Raw genomic sequence first — 18,662 nt, forward strand, 5'->3', positions numbered from 1 at the left:
TTAGCATGCTTCGTCTGTACTGCACAGTTGTTGTTGTATACAGCGCGTTTATACATTCACTGTTTCATTTACCAATGCCCTCTATGATAATCTAAGTGTTTTTAATGTCAACAGGTAGCGCTAGGTTGAACTGTTGTTAAACTCAACGGCGAATCTCCAGATTCACCGAGAGAAGAAAACAAAACAAAAATTGTTTGTTTCTTTGGAATTAAGGACAAAGTTACAGAATGGACTATTTGTGCTCTGACCAACACGGGTATCGAAAGCCGATGTTACTGAAGGGCAAAAAAATAGTGAAATTCACCACAAACAATGTAGACAATTTGAATTGTTTTGTTTGTTTGTTTTGGAATTTCGCACAAAGCTACTCGAGGGATATCTGTGCTAGCCGTCCCTAATTTAGCAGTGTAAGACTAGAGGGAAGGCAGCTAGTCATCACCACCCACCGCCAACTCTTGGGCTACTCTTTTACCAACGAAAAGTAAGGAAACACACACACCAGCTCAAGTACAACACAATGGTAGCAGAACGTATAGAAATAAGCTGAGCACGTGCACTCTTTGCTGGGGATCGTGAGAATTTCAGCAATTTTTTTTTTTAGGTTTATGCTTATTTTTTGAAAATATGTTTAATATAGCCATTGCCACAGAGTATTTAATTTCACAATTTGAATTAGTGGTTGTAAGGTGGGTTTGGTTTGTTTTGAATTTAACGCAAAGCTACACGAGGGCTATCTGCGTTAGCCGTCCCTAATTTAGCAGTGTAAGACAAGAGGGAAATTCGATGGTAATGAAAATCTTTTTGGAAAAGTAAGCCCTGACATCTATTATTTATATAAACGACACTCTTGAAAATAAAACAAGATAATAATTACATAAGACAACATTTTCTTTTGGCGAACTTTCATTTCTGTTTTGTTATGGTATTATATGCCATTAAATTATTTTATAACATTTACTTTATTATTTATTTATTTTGTAACAGGGTAGAAATGAAATTAACCGATCTGTGATTTTTAGGGCAATTCTGATCACTTTAAACTGGGATTAGAAGGAGGAAGATTAACTTCGTCCAACTTAGAAGTTGGCTAGTCCAAAAATCAAAACTTTGGGTTCATGACTTATTTATATAATTATAAAAAGAAAGCTAATTTTCTTGCTTATGAGATTAGTAATAACAATGAATACAGTTTCAATAGGTTTATGATGTTTGGCATAAAGACTATTTTTTATCCAATTTGAGAGAGAGGATTGTAAAAAAAATACAATAACATTCTCTGGTATTATAGCACAGATCTGTAAACTTGCAACTCCTATAACTCTAACCTGTTTTTAGTTTATAAACAAACCATTATCTCCAGTTAGTTACTTAAAAACTGCTCTTCATTCAGGTAGTTATTTTTCTTAAATATAACTTATAGTTTTAAAATTCCAATGTATGAAGGTGTAGGCCATTGTAATAAATAAAAGCTCTCAGACAATTCTTGGAATGCACTCAGTTTTGGCAAATTAACATGTATGACTACAAGAAGTGATTTAAGAAAAACATAGCAGTAAGAGAATTAGAATTGGCATGCGTAATATTTAGTTCTGTTCTAGCAAGAATTTAAGTAAAGAAACTTGTAATATCAATAGATAAATTTGTAGTTAACTGGCTTTTGATTTCATTGTATACTTGTACAGGGTGTTAGAAAAGTCACTGTACACATATATTTATTAATAGACATGTTTTAATATAGAATACAGGAGGTAAATATGAATTACAATTACAAACAATGCTGAAAGTGACCCCGTTGGCATCAATACAAGCCTGGATTCTTCTTATTTTGTTTCTAAACACTGCTATCAGTTGCTGGCTGGAAATAGACTGAGTAAAATACGATTACAAAACTGCACAGTGACTTTCCGAACACCCTGTATAACCAGTTGTTCAGGCACATTAGAGATTAAATAAAATGAATAGTTTTTTGACAATTCTTTCAGGCCTTTCACAGTTGAAACTCCATTTATAAAGGTTTTGCTATTTATTTATTATTTAAACAATGAAATAAACAACAAAACTTAGTGAATTTGTACTGCCTGCTCAGAATATCCTGTACGTATTTCTACAAACATATGTATGACATGATATTGTGATATTACTAATCATATTTTTTATTAATATATGTTAAGAATGTTTTCTTCAGCTTTTCCAGTTTTGAGCTACAGTTGATGTATTCCAGTTTTATTAAGATTTTTTGGATGATTAACTAGATAAAGCTTATTTCATAAAACTTTTCCCTTCTACTGTGTTTTATATAGTTTATATTTTAGGAATTTATCAGGCAGTGAACTCAAAGTTATTCTTTTGGTTTAGACTTCAATTATAATAACATGTGGGTGTATGTTAGTTAAAACAGAATAAGAGTAGGGAAAATTTCTAAATACTTTAGCTAAGTTTGTGAAGTGAGTTAACTTAAAATTTACTTAGGAAATACTAAGATGTGTAAAAAAAATGAGTACTTGTAATAATAATAGTTTGTACTTAAGATGTTTGGTTAGTAATTGAAGATTAGCTTTCACAGAATAAATAGCCACTTTTTATTGTAAGAATGTTAGTTGGTTTCAATGTTGCAGAATAAAGTGGTACAAGATAATTTTATTTTTGAACAAGTCAATAAATTTACAATGACTTGTTCAAGTAAAACTTGAACTAAAATAGTTGTTTGGCTTTTTGTTTTTGTCTTCCTTAAGGTGTTGCATTTGATGAGGATGATGATGGAAGAAAGACCACAATCATCCGACAGAGTGGGAAGGTTAAAATGTTGGAGGATAAAATTTGGAGTAAGTCAAGAATGTTTATTTATAACAAATTATAAGGGAATTAAAATAATTGTGATAAAGTTTCAGACTGATATACAAACTTTGAAATATTTGTATATTTGAAATAGCTTCAGAAGTAAAATATCTGTGTTAAAACACATAGTGACTTTATTTAGATGAGTTGTTATAATTAATTTTATTCAAGTCTGCAAAACTACTTTTACGTAATAAGATTTAATAATATATGATAATATAGTTATCAAGATATTGGTATTTAAGGGATAGGGAATAAGTGAGTCTCTTTTACTGTGATATTCATGATAATTGAAACAACTAATAATCTATTTATGTTTAGTGATAGCTAAATTTATGTTATGATAATTGATTTGTTCTAAATCATAATTAGTCATAATTGTTTATGTTGAATGATAATTGAGTTAATGTGACAGTTGGTTGATTCTGAATGGCAAATGAATGATCAAGATAGTTGCTAGTTTGCTCATGTTTAATTGTAATTACATTATTGTGTTAATTAGTTATGTTGAATAGTACTTGAGTTACTGTTACAGTTCTTTCATGTTAAGTACTAATTGAATTACCATTATAATTGGTTTTTGCAGAATGATAATTGAGTTACTACACTTACTGATTTATGTTGAAAGATAATTGAGTTACCGTGATTCCTTGTTCATACAGAATGGTACGAAAGTACTGTGATAATTTATTATGTTTAAATTGTAATTGTGTTAGTAGCTTGATAGTTGTTTCCTGTTGAACAGTAACTGAATCACTATAATACTTGATTATATTGAATGATAATCGAGTTCTCATAATTTATTATGTTGAGTGGTAATCACTGTGGTAATTGTTTTATGATGATTTGTAGTATAGTTTGTATTAAAATTTTTGTACATTAAATGACACGTGTGTTACTGTGTAAATTATTTTGTTAGTTGGTTGAGCCAGTGTGAAAATAAATTTCCTGATTGATTTTCTACCTTTAGATATGGAAGATCTTGATTTTGACCAATCATTTGACATTCATGTTGGGATTGCTCACACTCGCTGGGCTACACATGGTGCACCAAGTCAGTTGAACAGTCACCCTCATCGTTCTGATGAAACAATTGGTAATACAGTTTACTTTATCATATGTAGAGAAATTACCTGTTTCAATTTATATTGTTATTACTCTTTTTCAAGCATGCATACTTGCAGAATAAAACTGAGTTTATAAAGAAAACAATTACAAGAAACTTTTTGGTAAGACATTAGAATAATGTATGATTATTTATCTAACAACAAAACTTTGCTGATTTAAATAATTTTAAATATATGTTCTTTTAGTAGAAAGACTTGTTACTCCATCTTTATGAAATAGCTTTATTTTAGAGATTATAACAAAGCAATAACTTTGAACATATTGTTTATTTTTATTATAATAAATTTATTTCTATTTAAATTCAAACCTTCTTTCATTGATGTTTTTTTTCAGTTGCAGGTTTCATCCAGTTATAAAAACATGATATTGGGTTTTTTTTACATAAACAGTGACTTTTGTCACTATACTTATCAAGAAACTTAGTGCTGCTGGTTTTTATCAATGAAATTGTATTTTGTCTTTTTCAGAATTTTGTGTTGTTCATAATGGAATAATAACTAACTATAGTGACATCAAGCAATTCCTGGTAAGTCGTATAATTTATGTGTGTGAAGCATGATATATTTGTTAATTCTCATAAAACCACAATAAAACCTTGGAAATACTAAAGTTGAAAAAGGTTCAAGGTTATAAAGTGTGGAACACTTCATTAATAAATTAATCAGATATATTAACAGGGCTGTTTCATCAGAGAAGTACAATGCTGTATACATGTATAATTGTGTTTAATATCAAATACATGTAATATTGTTTCATATATGTCACTGACGTGCAATACTGTATCCTCATATATTTGTGTTCAAAACAATCTTACATGGATTTGATTTGTGTTTAAAATCAAATCCATGTAAGATTGTTTTAAGTGTTATGTTATGTGAATGTGCATAACTTCAAGTCCATGTAGGATTGTATGGGTATTTTAAATATCACAGTTATGCAACACTCTATCCTTGTACAGTTGTATGTAATGCCAAATAAGTATCTTAGACGTGCAACATAGTTTTACATATGTGTGTAATTGATCAAGAACTACAGATGTGTTAAACCATATCCACGTGTTATTGTGTGTAGCATCAAATTCGTAATATTTTAACTTTCAGCTGAAGAAAGGATATAAATTTGAATCTGAAACTGACACTGAGGTAATAGCCAAACTGATTAAGCACATTCATGATAACCACCCAGATCTGTCATTTAGGGAGCTTGTGGAGCAGGTTATTCAGCAACTGGTAAGTCATGTTAAGCTGTATTAAAGTGATTTTTAATGAAATTTGTCTATTTTACAGGTATTTACTTCAATACTGTTAGCCCATCCTTTTTTTTTATAACTGTATGTTAGTATTAAATTTATTTTATTTTGTAATTTCATTATTATCAATGTATAATAAGTGTATCTGAAACAGAAACATAAATGACCTTACTGAGTATACATATAAATTGTTAGTTTTCAAAAATTAGTTTTTGAGTGAGATGCATAAATGTAAATTATTTTATTTTTCTTCCAAACTATAATGTAATGTGAAGGAAATATTATTCATGTTTCCACAAGGACAAAGAGAAGACATTTTTACCAGTTAAAATCATTTTGAACTTCATGTGTTTTTTTAGTGAAAGTATTTTTTTTTTTACAGAAAGAAGTAATGCTTTTGTGTGTTATTGTATAAATAATTCATATAGTACATGATTTTATTTCATGTTTTTGCAGGAAGGGGCATTTGCTCTGGCATTTAAGAGTGTAAAGTATCCAGGACAGTGTGTGGCAGCCAGGTTAGAAACAATGAAATTTTGAAAATACTTTATAAAACTAGTAAAAACTTTATAAGGAGGTTATGGAAGTGCAAGTGTTATCTGGTAGTATTATATCAAATCTGTATAATACTAGTAGTTATAAATAAAATAAAAATATAATCTTAGAAACAGGGTAAATATAGTAAAACCTATAATGGCAATAATATGGCATAAGGCTAGCAACACTGAAAACAAAGGTCCTCTTGCAGTATTCTAAAATCTTCAGAATTGTGCTTAGAAATAAATACCTCTGTCAAAGTGGTAGTAAGTGAAACTGTTATAATATGGTAAAAAGAACATTAAGAAACTGCATATTTTAGGTTTAGTTGAATGGCTTTTGATGCAAGGAATGTGAAATCAAATGATTGTTACTTTGAATTAACAAATATTTACATGTTTATTTTTGCTGAATATTTTAGAGTTGTCAGAATATATTTTATATATTATATGTACTTCATTGTTTAGCCTTAGTATTTAATGAAAATTGCTAAATGTTGTTTACACATCATATATTATTAAATTTATATATGATTTTGATTGTGGGAAGTTACAGTAATCAGAATGCATAAACCTTTTCAATACATTTAATAAATCTCTTCAAAATTTCTTTAGTCACATTGAGCTGCTTTTCTGGCAAAATTATTTTCAATATTTTATCTTGTAGGCGTGGAAGTCCTCTGTTGGTGGGAATTAAAAGTAAAACTCACCTAGCAACAGACTACATTCCTGTTCTCTTCAGCAAAGGTAGGCTTGTAATCAAAGATTGAACTGAAGGGTTTTTTATTTATTTGAAATTGCAAAATAAAGTTGGGTGAAGATCAAGAGAAAAAACAAATGTGGAGCTTCTTTAAAGTAAAATATTAATTTATATTAATTTATGCTTACAAAACATGTTTGAGTGTGCCTAGCTAATAACTTCATCTTATATAAGGTTAATTTATAACCAATGAAGGTAATACAGTTGTGTGGCTTGTGGTGTTTTTCATTATTGCAATATATGTGCATTGAAATATGATACTTGTTCAAATATATTATCTAAAAATCAGTTTAAAGAAACCATTATAATGACTTGCTTGTAGAGCACATGGAATCAAAGCTGTCCAATGTATGTTTGTGTGTATAACTCTTTTAGAATTTATATAAATGGCTTTACAAAATTAACCCATCAATTTGAAGGTTTTTGAGATGATCTGCTACTGTGGGTGTGCATCAGAATTTGTTTTTTCCTGCTGAAATACCATTATCTAACAAGTCTAATGAAATGGATGAGAATATAAAATTGTTTCAAATGATTCATAGGTTGATTTTGTGTGATTTTAAACATGTTATGGTATTTGAAGAGAGTGTTTTATTGCAGGTGGTGGTCATGGTGTACTGGAATGCTATACAATGTCTTTTCATGCAGAATCTAAACTATAAATTATATATATATTTAAATATACTGCTATTTTTCTGCCAGTGCTTTTGCTGTGTCACACACATTGCAGCATGATCTGACTGCTGTTTTTGTAATGCATTAACTGTGCTTTTTTGTCTTTTTGGTCTCATATGTATCTATTATGTATATTTTTGTTATTAATTATTGCATGTTATGTCATGCTAATGTATTAAAACGTTTGACTAATTGGACAAGTTTAGCAGTAAAGAGTTTAATTAATAGAACTGAAATTACATTGTTCTTAATTGTAGGAGTGCCTTACAAACAATATTTATAAATGGTGAATTTTTATTTGTTGAAGATGTTTAAATGTACATGCCAGAATACAATGATCTAGTTTTTAATATACATAAAAATGCATCAGTATGTTGTATTATTCTTCAATTTGCCAGTTTTTAAGTGCTGTGTTTTAAGGTGTATTACTCAGAATTCAACAGTAATGAATGTGTTCTAATAACAGACTTAATTAAACTTAATATTTGACTGTGAATCCTGATCATTTAAAGGACAAAACACTCAAGTCTTTTATATTTCGATAAAGACAGTTTTATTACCATACAAAATCATTCTGGCAGAAGTAAGTTTCACAATTTTGGTTTAAACCTTGAATGGGGAAAACAAAAGATTGGTATAATTATTATTGATAGTTACTTAAACTAAACTTTTGTATTTTTTCCATGTTTCCTGTTACCTTCTTTGTGATTCTTCCTTTTTTGTTATGCCCCAGACACCACAGGAAAAAGTTCTTCAGGTACATAACCTTTCTGAATTTGCCTATGAGGCCCTTGATGTTTGCTTCTTGGTAAAATAATACTTTTAGAAATGAATTTAAGAGAGGGACAAGATAGTAATTTTTCTCAAAGTTTTAAAATTATTGGTGTGAGCAGAAGCAAAATTTTTAGTTATTGCAATGACACTTCTTTTTCCACCTTCATTTTTAGCATCCACATTCTATTTACTTAGTATGATTAGGGTGTAAATAGTGAATTTTTTGCTTTTAACTGTAATTTTAAAACAGTATTGTTAAAAATAGTCTTTCTTCACTTTCTTTTACATAGATTATCCTCTAATACCTGCTGAAAGCTAAAATTTAGATAAATTGCAAAAAATTTCTAAGAAATAGTGATAGGGAATATTTTACAATATATTCCTTTAGTTTTTACATTATAGATTACTGAAGTTTAATTGAAATGTGATGCAAAGCATTTTGTAATAGATAGAGTACAATTCCTATTTGATTTTTAACTTTTATTCTGTTTTATTTTATAATGTAATAATTATGAATTTTATTTTATAGAATTATGATGGTAACTTTTAATATTTTTAGTTCAAAGAGTAAAAAAAGATTAGTTTAATAAGGAACTGGAGAAATAGCTGGTACACCAGATCCACCCCTGCTCTTTGTTGTATTTTGTATATTGCTTTTACTTTGTTTTTTGTTTCATTTCAAAATGTCTCTGATATCACGTTTTTAATCTTTATTATTTTACCTGTTTTATGTTACCATCATACATAATTCACCGACTCCATTTCTACTCCCAGAGTCTGAAAAAAAGAAGAAACCAGGTACATGACAAAGTTAATTTTTAGCTGGTACATTTTAAGAATTAGACACTTGATAAATACAGAACTGTTAATTTGTACAGCATTATTGAGAATATAGTTCCTGTAGATTGCTGTTTACAAAAATGATTAGAAATGAAAGGTTTGATATTTTGTTATAAGTTGTTTTGAAATTATAATGTGACAGTCAAATAAAAGAACATTAAATAACTCTTTGAAAACTTACATCTGTAGAAAAAAAATGAATATATGCTTATATCATTTATGGTATACAATTTCATTCATTATTTCTGAAAATGTTCATGATAAATCAGATTTTATTGTAAGATATGGTTCTTAAGGGAACAAGGGTGTTAAATATATATTTTCTGCCTATGCACAGTGAGGTTATTTGAACTGTTTTATAAATAAGTAGTAATAAATATTAAAGTAATGTTTCACATATACATGAAAACTATGTTAATACTAATTTAAAAAAAAATACTAATTAAATTTCTCAACTCTCAGATCACAAAATTAATAAAAATAACAGTGGCTTGCAAGCTAATAGACTAAAGTTACATTTGACCCTGGGTCTGTAAATCTGTTCCTGTTGTTTGAAAGATCTCTCATTCTTTCTGCCCTTGCTTATCATTGTGTATTTGTTTTTTTAAAATACATTTATAATGTGCTTTTGTATTTATACATATTAAATACCATAAGTGCATATTATGAAGAATGGGAAATTAATAAAATAAAGATTGACTTGTACTATATATGTCTATACTTGCATTTGTAACATTGCATTTATTTTAATACAATGTTGTGGGATAACATGAGACCTATTGGTCCATCTCATCTGTTCCATCCTCTAAAACCTAAACTGAAACTATTAATAAATAAATTAAAAATAAAATCTTAAAGCCAGCCCTTATCATTCACATAATTATCAAGTTTCTTGTAAATTCCCTTAAATATACTGTCTGCACATGGGATTTTTCTTTGTGGTCTATAGGTGTAAGTGTATGCTTTATAGTGCATACAAATCTTGAAGTTTATACATAAAGCATGATGAAGATTCCAGTTGAAAGAGATATGGTGCACATGTGAGGAATTTTCTGTGGTACAAATACTGCTTTTAGTTTCATATGCATTTAACACAGATATATTCTACATATAAAAACACTTGAATAACTCACATAGAGGCATGTACAAAAAAACAAAGACATTTTTTTCTCTTAACCTCTACAGATATGCCATAATATGAGCATTAATCTAATAACTGACGTTTTTGTTAGTCATACTTGATGATTTCATTTTAAATGATCAAACCAATGCAGAATTGAGGAGAAAATTTGGTGATGGTGATGGGAATGTATGTTTGGTAGCCCCTAAATCTGATAGTGAAGTCCCTTGATTTTGCTTGTTGTTTTCTCACATGCCTAAATGCAAAGGCAATTAAAATTAAGAAAATATCCATCAGAACTTTACTTTGAGTGACCAGAATTTGTTTTCATATGCCTTGTGCTCATATTATGAAAAGAAGAATAAAAAATGAAAAGCAATGTGTTGAGACTTCATAAAATGTTTTGATAATGAAAAAAGAGCAATGAGTTGAGATTATAAGAGGTTTTAATAATGGAACATTTAAAAGTTTCTTAAAATTAATAAAAATCCTTCATTGAACTTTATGGAAATATTTTACTTGTGGAAGTACAATTATATGTGTGTTACTCAGGAATAAACATTAGCTTTTAATTGTTTACATTTGCATGTTTGTATAGTTTTTTCCAGTTTGAACGTAAACATATCATATCCATAAGGTCCTTTAATTTTACAGCTAGATGACTGTTTTTTACCAAAATAATTCTAATTTGCATTTTTCAGCTTTTATTTTAATTGTAATTCAAGAATTATTTTGTGGGTGTTTTGTTTTTACAGATGCATATTAATCATTAAACTGAAATCTCTGTTTTTGAAAACTTAATTTTATGTGAATTTTTCACTCACTTCGCTATTCATGAGATTGTCATTGTGTTTTTTCATGCTTTGTGATTGTTCCTGTGTATAAAACCACTATATTTAGAGGGTGACCCCAAGGACAGAGAAGGTATTCATTGCTTAATTCTTTTTTGTATTCCCAAGTTTATGTAAGAAAGTTAAAAATGAAGTGGCTATAAGCTCAAATTGGATTGCTTAATATTTGTTTTTTAGTATTGTTTCTTTATATTTAATGTTGCATAACATTTTTAAGGTTGAGATTCACATAAAGCACAGTGAAAACTATGATAAAAGAGTTGTTACAGATGTAATACATGTTACAGAAAATAACACATTTGGCAAGCTTCCTCAAAAATGAAAATACACTTTAGTTATGGTAAAAAAAAATTGTTTTTCGTACTTGGGCTTGAAGCTTTGCGTGTTAATTTTGTATAAATTCATTAAGTTCTAAGCTTTGCATCTGGGAAACTAATCTTAACATAAGCCATGTATATAGTTTCCAAAGTAAAAAAATAAAAGCAGAAAAGGTAAATAAGAATGATTGCAATTAATTATTGGTTACTTGTTTCAAGACCAGCTTAAGTATGTCAGTTTAAGGTTTTACAGATTAAACATTGATATAAAACAGAACAGGTTTTAAAATCATGTGCTACTAAAAAAAAAGAAAGAAAGAAAGAAAGAAAAAAGTGGGCCAAGGATCTCTGGATTAAGATTATAAGATGTCTCTGTGATACCCTAAAAGTTTTATGTTCTGTGCATATATAATACCAAGTCAGATAAGAGTGGAATATTAAATTCTTGTTATTTAACCTTGTGAAATACAAAATATATTTTAAGACATATATGTTTTGGTAACATTAAAGATTTAAAAATTATTCCATGTTTAAGTTGTCATTTTTTATTTTTTTTTTGTAAGAATGAATTTATGGTAAATGTGTTAATTTCTCTGCATTTAAGTAACTATTTCAATATTACTATACTCTAATTTCTTATTTCAGTTGCACATATCTTTAGTTTGGTAATATCCATCAAATTGAAAATTTGGTTAAATCATAAAAAAAATGCTTTTCAAACAATTGCAAAATATTATTATAAAAATATGTTTCTCAGTTGATTTTTACAAATGAAAATAACAATATTCATTTATAAAATGATTACTTCTAGTAAAGAGTGAACTTTATGTGAAATGAACATTTGATTAAATTTGAAAGCAAGATGAAGTAAAGAAAAATTAAATGGAACTTCCTTAATTATTTTTAAATCCACCAGTTTCTATTAGAAAGCTAATGTGCATTTTGTCTACTTACAGATCATCGTCCTTGCCATTCATCGACCATTCCAGCCAATACAGCTGGCTTGAAGCGGTCAGAGTCCACAACTGAGTTTTGTCCCATGGGTGAAGATAAAGAAGTGGAATATTTCTTTGCATCAGATGCCAGGTTTTATAAATTATATATATTGTACACTGTATACGTTATATTTTTGTATTATACATGTACTGTGTACATTATATAGTAAATGTTACATGCACTATATAAACTATTTTATAGCTATATAGTGCACTGTGGTATACTTGAACATTATAGAATTAACCATGTGAAAGGCAAGGCTACTTCAGGGAAAATCAACCTACCTTTAAACTTTTACTTTGTGCCTTATAAATTAACATTGCAAAACAAATTGTAACTGGGAATTGAAGTTTTATAAATTCAAATGGGTAATCACTTGGTAGCAAAATAATTCTTGGAATGAAGACATGTTCACCTTTGGCATGATCAGTTGTAATTGTTGCTTTCATATCATGTGGCAGTAAAGTCTTAACAACTAAATTTGTACCATTATGCAACTATGGAGGATCAGTATTTCTGAACATTATTGGGGAATCAACCTTTAATTTCAGAATGTAACCTGGCATCCATAGCAGTTCAAGAGAATTTAGGAACTCAACTGGAGGTCCAGCATGGCCAGGTGGTTAAGGAACTCGACTCGTAATCCAAGGGTCACGGGTTCGAATCTCCGTCACACTAAACATGCTCACCCTGTGTTTGGGGGTGTTATAATGTATTCTTAATTAATTAACCACATTTTGTTTGGAATAGTATTGTAGTTGTTTGATTGATTGGAAACTTTCCAACACTAACTTAAGAAGTTTCTGAGTTAAACCATTTGGTTTTATATCACACACTATACAAGTCATATATTTTATACACAGTGTAAATTCAATATTATATTCAAATGTGTAGTTTATGAGAACTTCTCAAAATGCCATATTACTAGGCAAGTCTTGTGATAAAAAAGGAAAAACTAGTTTCCAACTTTTCTATCTCCACAAATAACACATAACGATAACAGTTTCTAAGGTTAAGATAAACAAGTTCCATTCATATATCTTGTTGATCTAGAACTGTAAGTAAGTACAGAAACCTACATTAAAATATTATAAAATTGTGGGAATAAATGTAGGTTTATATGTTATAAAATGGTTTATGATATTTGTACAGCCATTAGTGCTCAATAAAGAGTGACCATAGAAAACCAGATACATTGTGATGTTTGTTTAGTTGTTTGTGATAGGTAAAACAGAACAGTTGAACAGCTATATTTCCATGAGTGCCTGACAAGTAATTTTCATTGAGAATAATCTAAAAATCTTTAGTAATTGTTTCTTTTATTTTCAAACTCATCATTTCTGAACTATCCTATTTAAAAGGTTCCTTTTGTTATAATTATTACTTAAGGTCAGATTTTTGGATACTTAACAATGCTGTAGCTTGACAGTGACAACCTGTTTAATCTCATGTTTCAGTGCTATAATTGAACACACAAACCGTGTAATATTTCTTGAGGATGATGATGTGGCAGCAGTTTCAGATGGCAGTAAGCTTTTCTTTTATGATAAAAGAGCTACATTTTTTAGTATACAGAACTAACTTTAAAGTTAAAATAATGTTTAAGTCTAAAGATGTCTTATGTAATAAATAGCATAATATTTTACATCTCATGATGTTTTGTTTAAAATAGGAATTTTTAAACACGATTTATGTTAATTATGGATTTTTATTTGTACAATTTTTTTTCAAATCTGATGATGAAGTAATTATGAATTGTGCTGAGTTATTGAGTTATAAAGTATACAGTTGGACATCTGTTTATAAGGCTTCAAGAAACAAAGTAATTTTTATACATTATATAAATGAGAGAAGATGTGAATTCTACATTTTTCAAAGAGCATAGACAGCTGATCATGAAAAGATATATATATACTGTCAATATTGCAATTAATTACACTAATTACTGCTAGAATTCCCTGTATATCTTGTGGTGAGAGTGTAAGATTTTATCAGATTTATAAGGCAAATCTTTACACTAAATTCTCTGAGAGAAAAACGTATAAAGTTAATTAATATGATGCAATATATTGACCCCACCAGAAGTAAACAGTAAAAATATAAATCAGTATGTGTAGGGTTAGATATCCATAAATTTCAGTAGTAAGAATGTTTCTGTAGAATTTTTGTTAACTAGTGTGTTAAATAATATTACTCATGGTGGTTAGTTTACGAACGATGTGAAAGAAGTATTACACTCGTGACATGATATGCAATAGTAATATTTTGTTTTTATTTATTGGCAGATTTGACTATTCATAGACTAAAACGTGCACTTGATGATACAACTGGTAGAGAGATCATTACACTGAAGATGGAAATCCAACAGATAATGAAAGGCAAGTGAGGACTTTTGCAATATATATGGAAGTACTGTTCAAGTACTGTTTGTGTTTTTGGTTTTTTTTACAAAGTAGACAGAGACCTTCCATCTTCAGTAGTGAAGTGCAAAGCAGTGAGAGGTTTAAAAATTAGTAACATAATGTACATTTACATCATAATGTGTTTACTTATATCAAGTGATCTGTGAAAGTGGTTTACAATGTAAAGGAAGAGTGGAATAATAGGTTAAAAAACAAACTGAAAAGAAACATTAATTTAAAAAATAAAAAGAAATGTAAAACAAAATTCAAACTGCAACTGATTACAATGTAGGAAAGATTAAAAATGCATCATAAATGAAATATTAAAAATATGTATATACTTATAGAGGCCATATAAAAAAAATTAAAAGAAAAAGTAAAAATAGTCTGTGAAGTAAACGTGAAATCAACCAGTTGTAAGAGAAGACAAAAATGTCATTTTTATTGACATGGAATATATTCCATTTAAAAGATTACTGAAAACAAAATAATGTTAATGCCATAGTGGTATACAGTACTTAAAGAGCCAACCAATTTGTTTCATCTGCTTTAATTTAGACCTGGTTTCAATCCCTAAGAAAAACTGTATCCTTTATTGATTGAAATACTGGGCAAGCAACAAGAGGACCTGTTCTTCTCTTTTTTTTTATGGTGGTATGGTGGTAGATGATTTATTGTTGGTAAAATGTTTCTCTAGAGTAATTTGTTTTTCTCTGACATACTGGATGGTTACATGTATGAAATCAATAATATTGTGCAAGCATAACCTCTTTGATGACTTTATAAGTGGTTTTGATTATTTGTAAAGAGGAAAATCTTGTAGTTTTCACAAATATCATTTCTGAAAACTTACCATATTAAAAAGGACAAATATCCGTCTAATTTATCTTTTGACAAGATATTCTAAGGTTTAAAATAAACCACGATATCTGTAGATATTCCATTCTTTTGGAATGATATAAATGTAATTTTAGATAAACTGTTTTCTCATAATATACCTGATATGTTATGATAGGTTATAAGCATGAGGAATTATTTTGGATGCTTTATGGTTGGACTATGTAAGTGTGGTTTTTACTGAGTGGTTTAGCTTTTCACTTAGTCTTTAGAGCCTTCTTTAACCATGGTTTGTTTTGGAGTCTTTGTGTTTCTGAAATTGCTACCAATGGTTTGGTTACCAATGGCTCATGCAAAACTGTAATTTACTTAATTACAGCATGAGTGGATTATAGTTGACATCGTTACACCTTAAAGTTTAAAAAATATATAAAGTTAATGACTGTGGCTAGGTTTTAGTTAGTACATACTTTTGTTTTAATGCTATATTGCCATATATAGTTCTAATGTTGCACAAAGATTGCTTCACTTAAATATGAGATTTTCACCTAGTGCTAAGTTGTTCATATTTCAAAATTTTAATTGTATATTGATCTTAAGCTTTTAATAACTACTGAAGTATTTTTCTGTTGTTATATAAAATTTCAGGTAACTACAGTTCCTTTATGCAAAAAGAAATCTTTGAGCAGCCTGAGTCAGTGATCAACACTATGAGAGGAAGAGTCAATTTTGAAAGGGAGACTGTTGTTCTGGGAGGCATCAAGGATTACATTCCTGAGATGAAGCGCTGCCGACGGCTGTTACTGATAGGTTGTGGAACCAGTTTCCATAGTGCCATTGCTGTAAGATTTCATTTTGAAACTTATTGTTTTGTCAGTGCTCATACTGAAGGCATATAAAAATATTGTACATAAATTTTATAAGAGATTAAATAATATTTTACTGTATAATGTGACTTATAGTTTAAGGAGTTATTTAAGTGCAATTTGATGTCAACAATAACATTTTAGTTTTGAAGCTATTCATTTTTATTTTTTTCTTTGTGCTTCCAGACTCGTCAGGTCTTGGAAGAACTCACTGAACTTCCAGTGATGGTAGAGTTAGCTAGTGACTTTTTGGATCGCAACACTCCAATTTTTCGAGATGATGTATGTTTTTTTATTTCACAGTCAGGTAAACTATGATTTCTTTCTGTTTCTCAGATGCAAGTAAACAAGTTTTTTGTAGACTAAGTTAGTAGTACAGTATAAAAAATTTACTTGTGTTAAATCAATTTTCTGGAGTTAGTGAATGTAGATCATTTCATAGAGAAGTAATCTTCAGTTATTCAGTGACACCATTCCTTTAGGAGAAACAGCTGACACTCTGATGGCCTTAAGATATTGTAAGATGCGGGGAGCTCTGATTGTTGGTGTGACAAATACAGTTGGAAGCAGTATTTGTCGAGAGAGCCATTGTGGTGTCCATATTAATGCAGGTCCTGAGATTGGTGTGGCTAGTACCAAGGTAATTTATTTGTTTTCCATTTGCATATGGGTTTCTGAAAATCAGTTAGTATGTGTTTTATAAACTTATTACTCACAAAGTATGCTATACAGATGTTTTTCTAAAATATTGTTTATGTTTTGTTTAATACTTAGTTTTGATAAAGGGTTGCAATGTGTAGGAAACTTCACCAGGCAGATTGAATTGTCATTTCTATGCAAGCTAAAAATACTTGGAATAAGTATGAAAAACCTTCTTGAGGAAAACCATCACATTTTCATGCTCTCTGCTAAATATCAGTTAGTTTTAATCAATGATAAGCATCACATTAAACATTGGTTCTTCAGCAAGTACGGTAACACTTAACGTTTTGGGCTTCATTTACTAATGCAAGCTTCTATATTGTCTACCATTTTTTTATTTTCAAAGTTGTAGATAATAACACAACTATTATACTTTACTATCGTGTTTCCCGAATCAATCTGTTATTCAGTTCCTCAGAATCTTTTGACTTAAAACTTCCTTCAGAATATTTAACAGTGTCTGCTTTAAAGTTTGTCAAAGATATTATTTACTTAAGCAGATGAGTGAAATACTTTTCTTTCTACTCACTTCAGGCCTACACCAGCCAGTTTATTTCTCTAGTAATGTTTGCACTAGTGATGTGCGAGGACAGAATTTCCATGCAGCCACGACGAAGTGAAATCATCCAAGGCCTGAAATCTCTTCCAGGTGAGTTGTATGAAGATTGTGTATTGAGTAGCTGACAATTGTTGAGAAAGTTTTAATTTATTTATGGTTCTAGAAAATAAAATAAAAGTACATTACTTGTAGAATGCAATTATTGATTTATTCATTTCAATTTTATCAAGGCATTTCATTCACTTTTCCTCTATTCTTATGGTTTGGATAATTAACAATCTGTATTATTATGCATTCTCTTCTGCTTAACCCAGTTGTTATAAACTGTGGTATGTTCATTCACTTTTTAGAGCAAATTGAGGAGGTGTTGAAGCTTGATGAAAAAGTATATGAACTTTCAAAAACCATGTATGATAAAAAATCACTACTGGTGATGGGAAGAGGATACAATACAGCTACCTGCATGGAAGGAGCTTTGGTAAGTGGCTAGGATCTTGTAATGTAAAGCTTTGTTTTTGTTACACCAATGTAACCAAAACTATTAGAACCTTTTGTGGAAGGCAACAGTTTTTAAGAGGCAAGGAAACAAAATATTTGAAAGATGGATCAGTTATAAGACCTGTTGTTTTGGTGCGTGACTTGCCCATTGGCAAGCAAATATAACCCTGTTTCATTATTTTTCTAATGATGAAAAACATTGATGTTTAGCAGCAGAACTCAATTTCACATCAGTCAAAATCTGTGTATTTAAAAAAAAATACTGTTCATAACCTACAATTTTATTGTTCTATTTTTAGAAAATTAAAGAACTGACTTACCTTCACTCAGAAGGAATTTTGTCCGGAGAGTTAAAGCATGGCCCTCTGGCTCTGGTTGATCAAAATATGCCAGTCATCATGGTTGTCACAAGAGATCCTGTTTATCCAAAATGCATGAATGCTCTTCAGCAGGTAAGAAAGTTACATAATTATTTTTATTTCCACTAATGAGAAGAAAACATTGTTGATGTTTTAGTTTTTACTCAAGATATATTGTGTGTATCCACTATTAAATAAAGAATTAATCTGTTTCTTTTATATTTTCTTCTGAAATGTGTGTTTTGCTTTGCATTTGTTTATATGATCTTCTAATTTATTGAGAGGGTTCAAGCTTGCTAAATGTGTAAGCTTAAATTGCTTGTGTGTGTTTAAATGATCCTAAAGACTTAAATAGTAC

The 18,662-nt window shown here is 29.3% G+C and overlaps 1 protein-coding gene across 4 annotated transcripts in view; it reads left to right on the plus strand.

Annotated features, from left to right (window-relative positions):
- LOC143229533 (glutamine--fructose-6-phosphate aminotransferase [isomerizing] 2-like) overlaps positions 1–18,662 on the plus strand; it is a 45,521-nt gene that overhangs the window by 25,210 nt on the left and 1,649 nt on the right. Inside the window, exons 3-20 of one of the 4 annotated variants that reach the window (XM_076462007.1) lie at positions 2,733–2,822; positions 3,806–3,931; positions 4,431–4,489; positions 5,064–5,192; positions 5,669–5,730; positions 6,416–6,495; positions 7,917–7,940; positions 8,732–8,755; positions 10,818–10,841; positions 12,042–12,171; positions 13,539–13,609; positions 14,367–14,459; positions 15,969–16,162; positions 16,373–16,493; positions 16,669–16,826; positions 17,423–17,537; positions 17,798–17,925; positions 18,245–18,397. In XM_076462007.1, coding sequence (XP_076318122.1) covers positions 2,733–2,822; positions 3,806–3,931; positions 4,431–4,489; positions 5,064–5,192; positions 5,669–5,730; positions 6,416–6,495; positions 7,917–7,940; positions 8,732–8,755; positions 10,818–10,841; positions 12,042–12,171; positions 13,539–13,609; positions 14,367–14,459; positions 15,969–16,162; positions 16,373–16,493; positions 16,669–16,826; positions 17,423–17,537; positions 17,798–17,925; positions 18,245–18,397 — 1,781 coding nt within the window. The remainder of the gene's footprint in view (positions 1–2,732; positions 2,823–3,805; positions 3,932–4,430; positions 4,490–5,063; positions 5,193–5,668; positions 5,731–6,415; positions 6,496–7,916; positions 7,941–8,731; positions 8,756–10,817; positions 10,842–12,041; positions 12,172–13,538; positions 13,610–14,366; positions 14,460–15,968; positions 16,163–16,372; positions 16,494–16,668; positions 16,827–17,422; positions 17,538–17,797; positions 17,926–18,244; positions 18,398–18,662) is intronic. The other 3 variants (XM_076462010.1, XM_076462008.1, XM_076462011.1) reach the window with 3 other exon arrangements.

This window comes from Tachypleus tridentatus, chromosome 10, assembly GCF_004210375.1.
Source record: "Tachypleus tridentatus isolate NWPU-2018 chromosome 10, ASM421037v1, whole genome shotgun sequence".
NCBI lineage: Eukaryota > Metazoa > Arthropoda > Merostomata > Xiphosura > Limulidae > Tachypleus > Tachypleus tridentatus.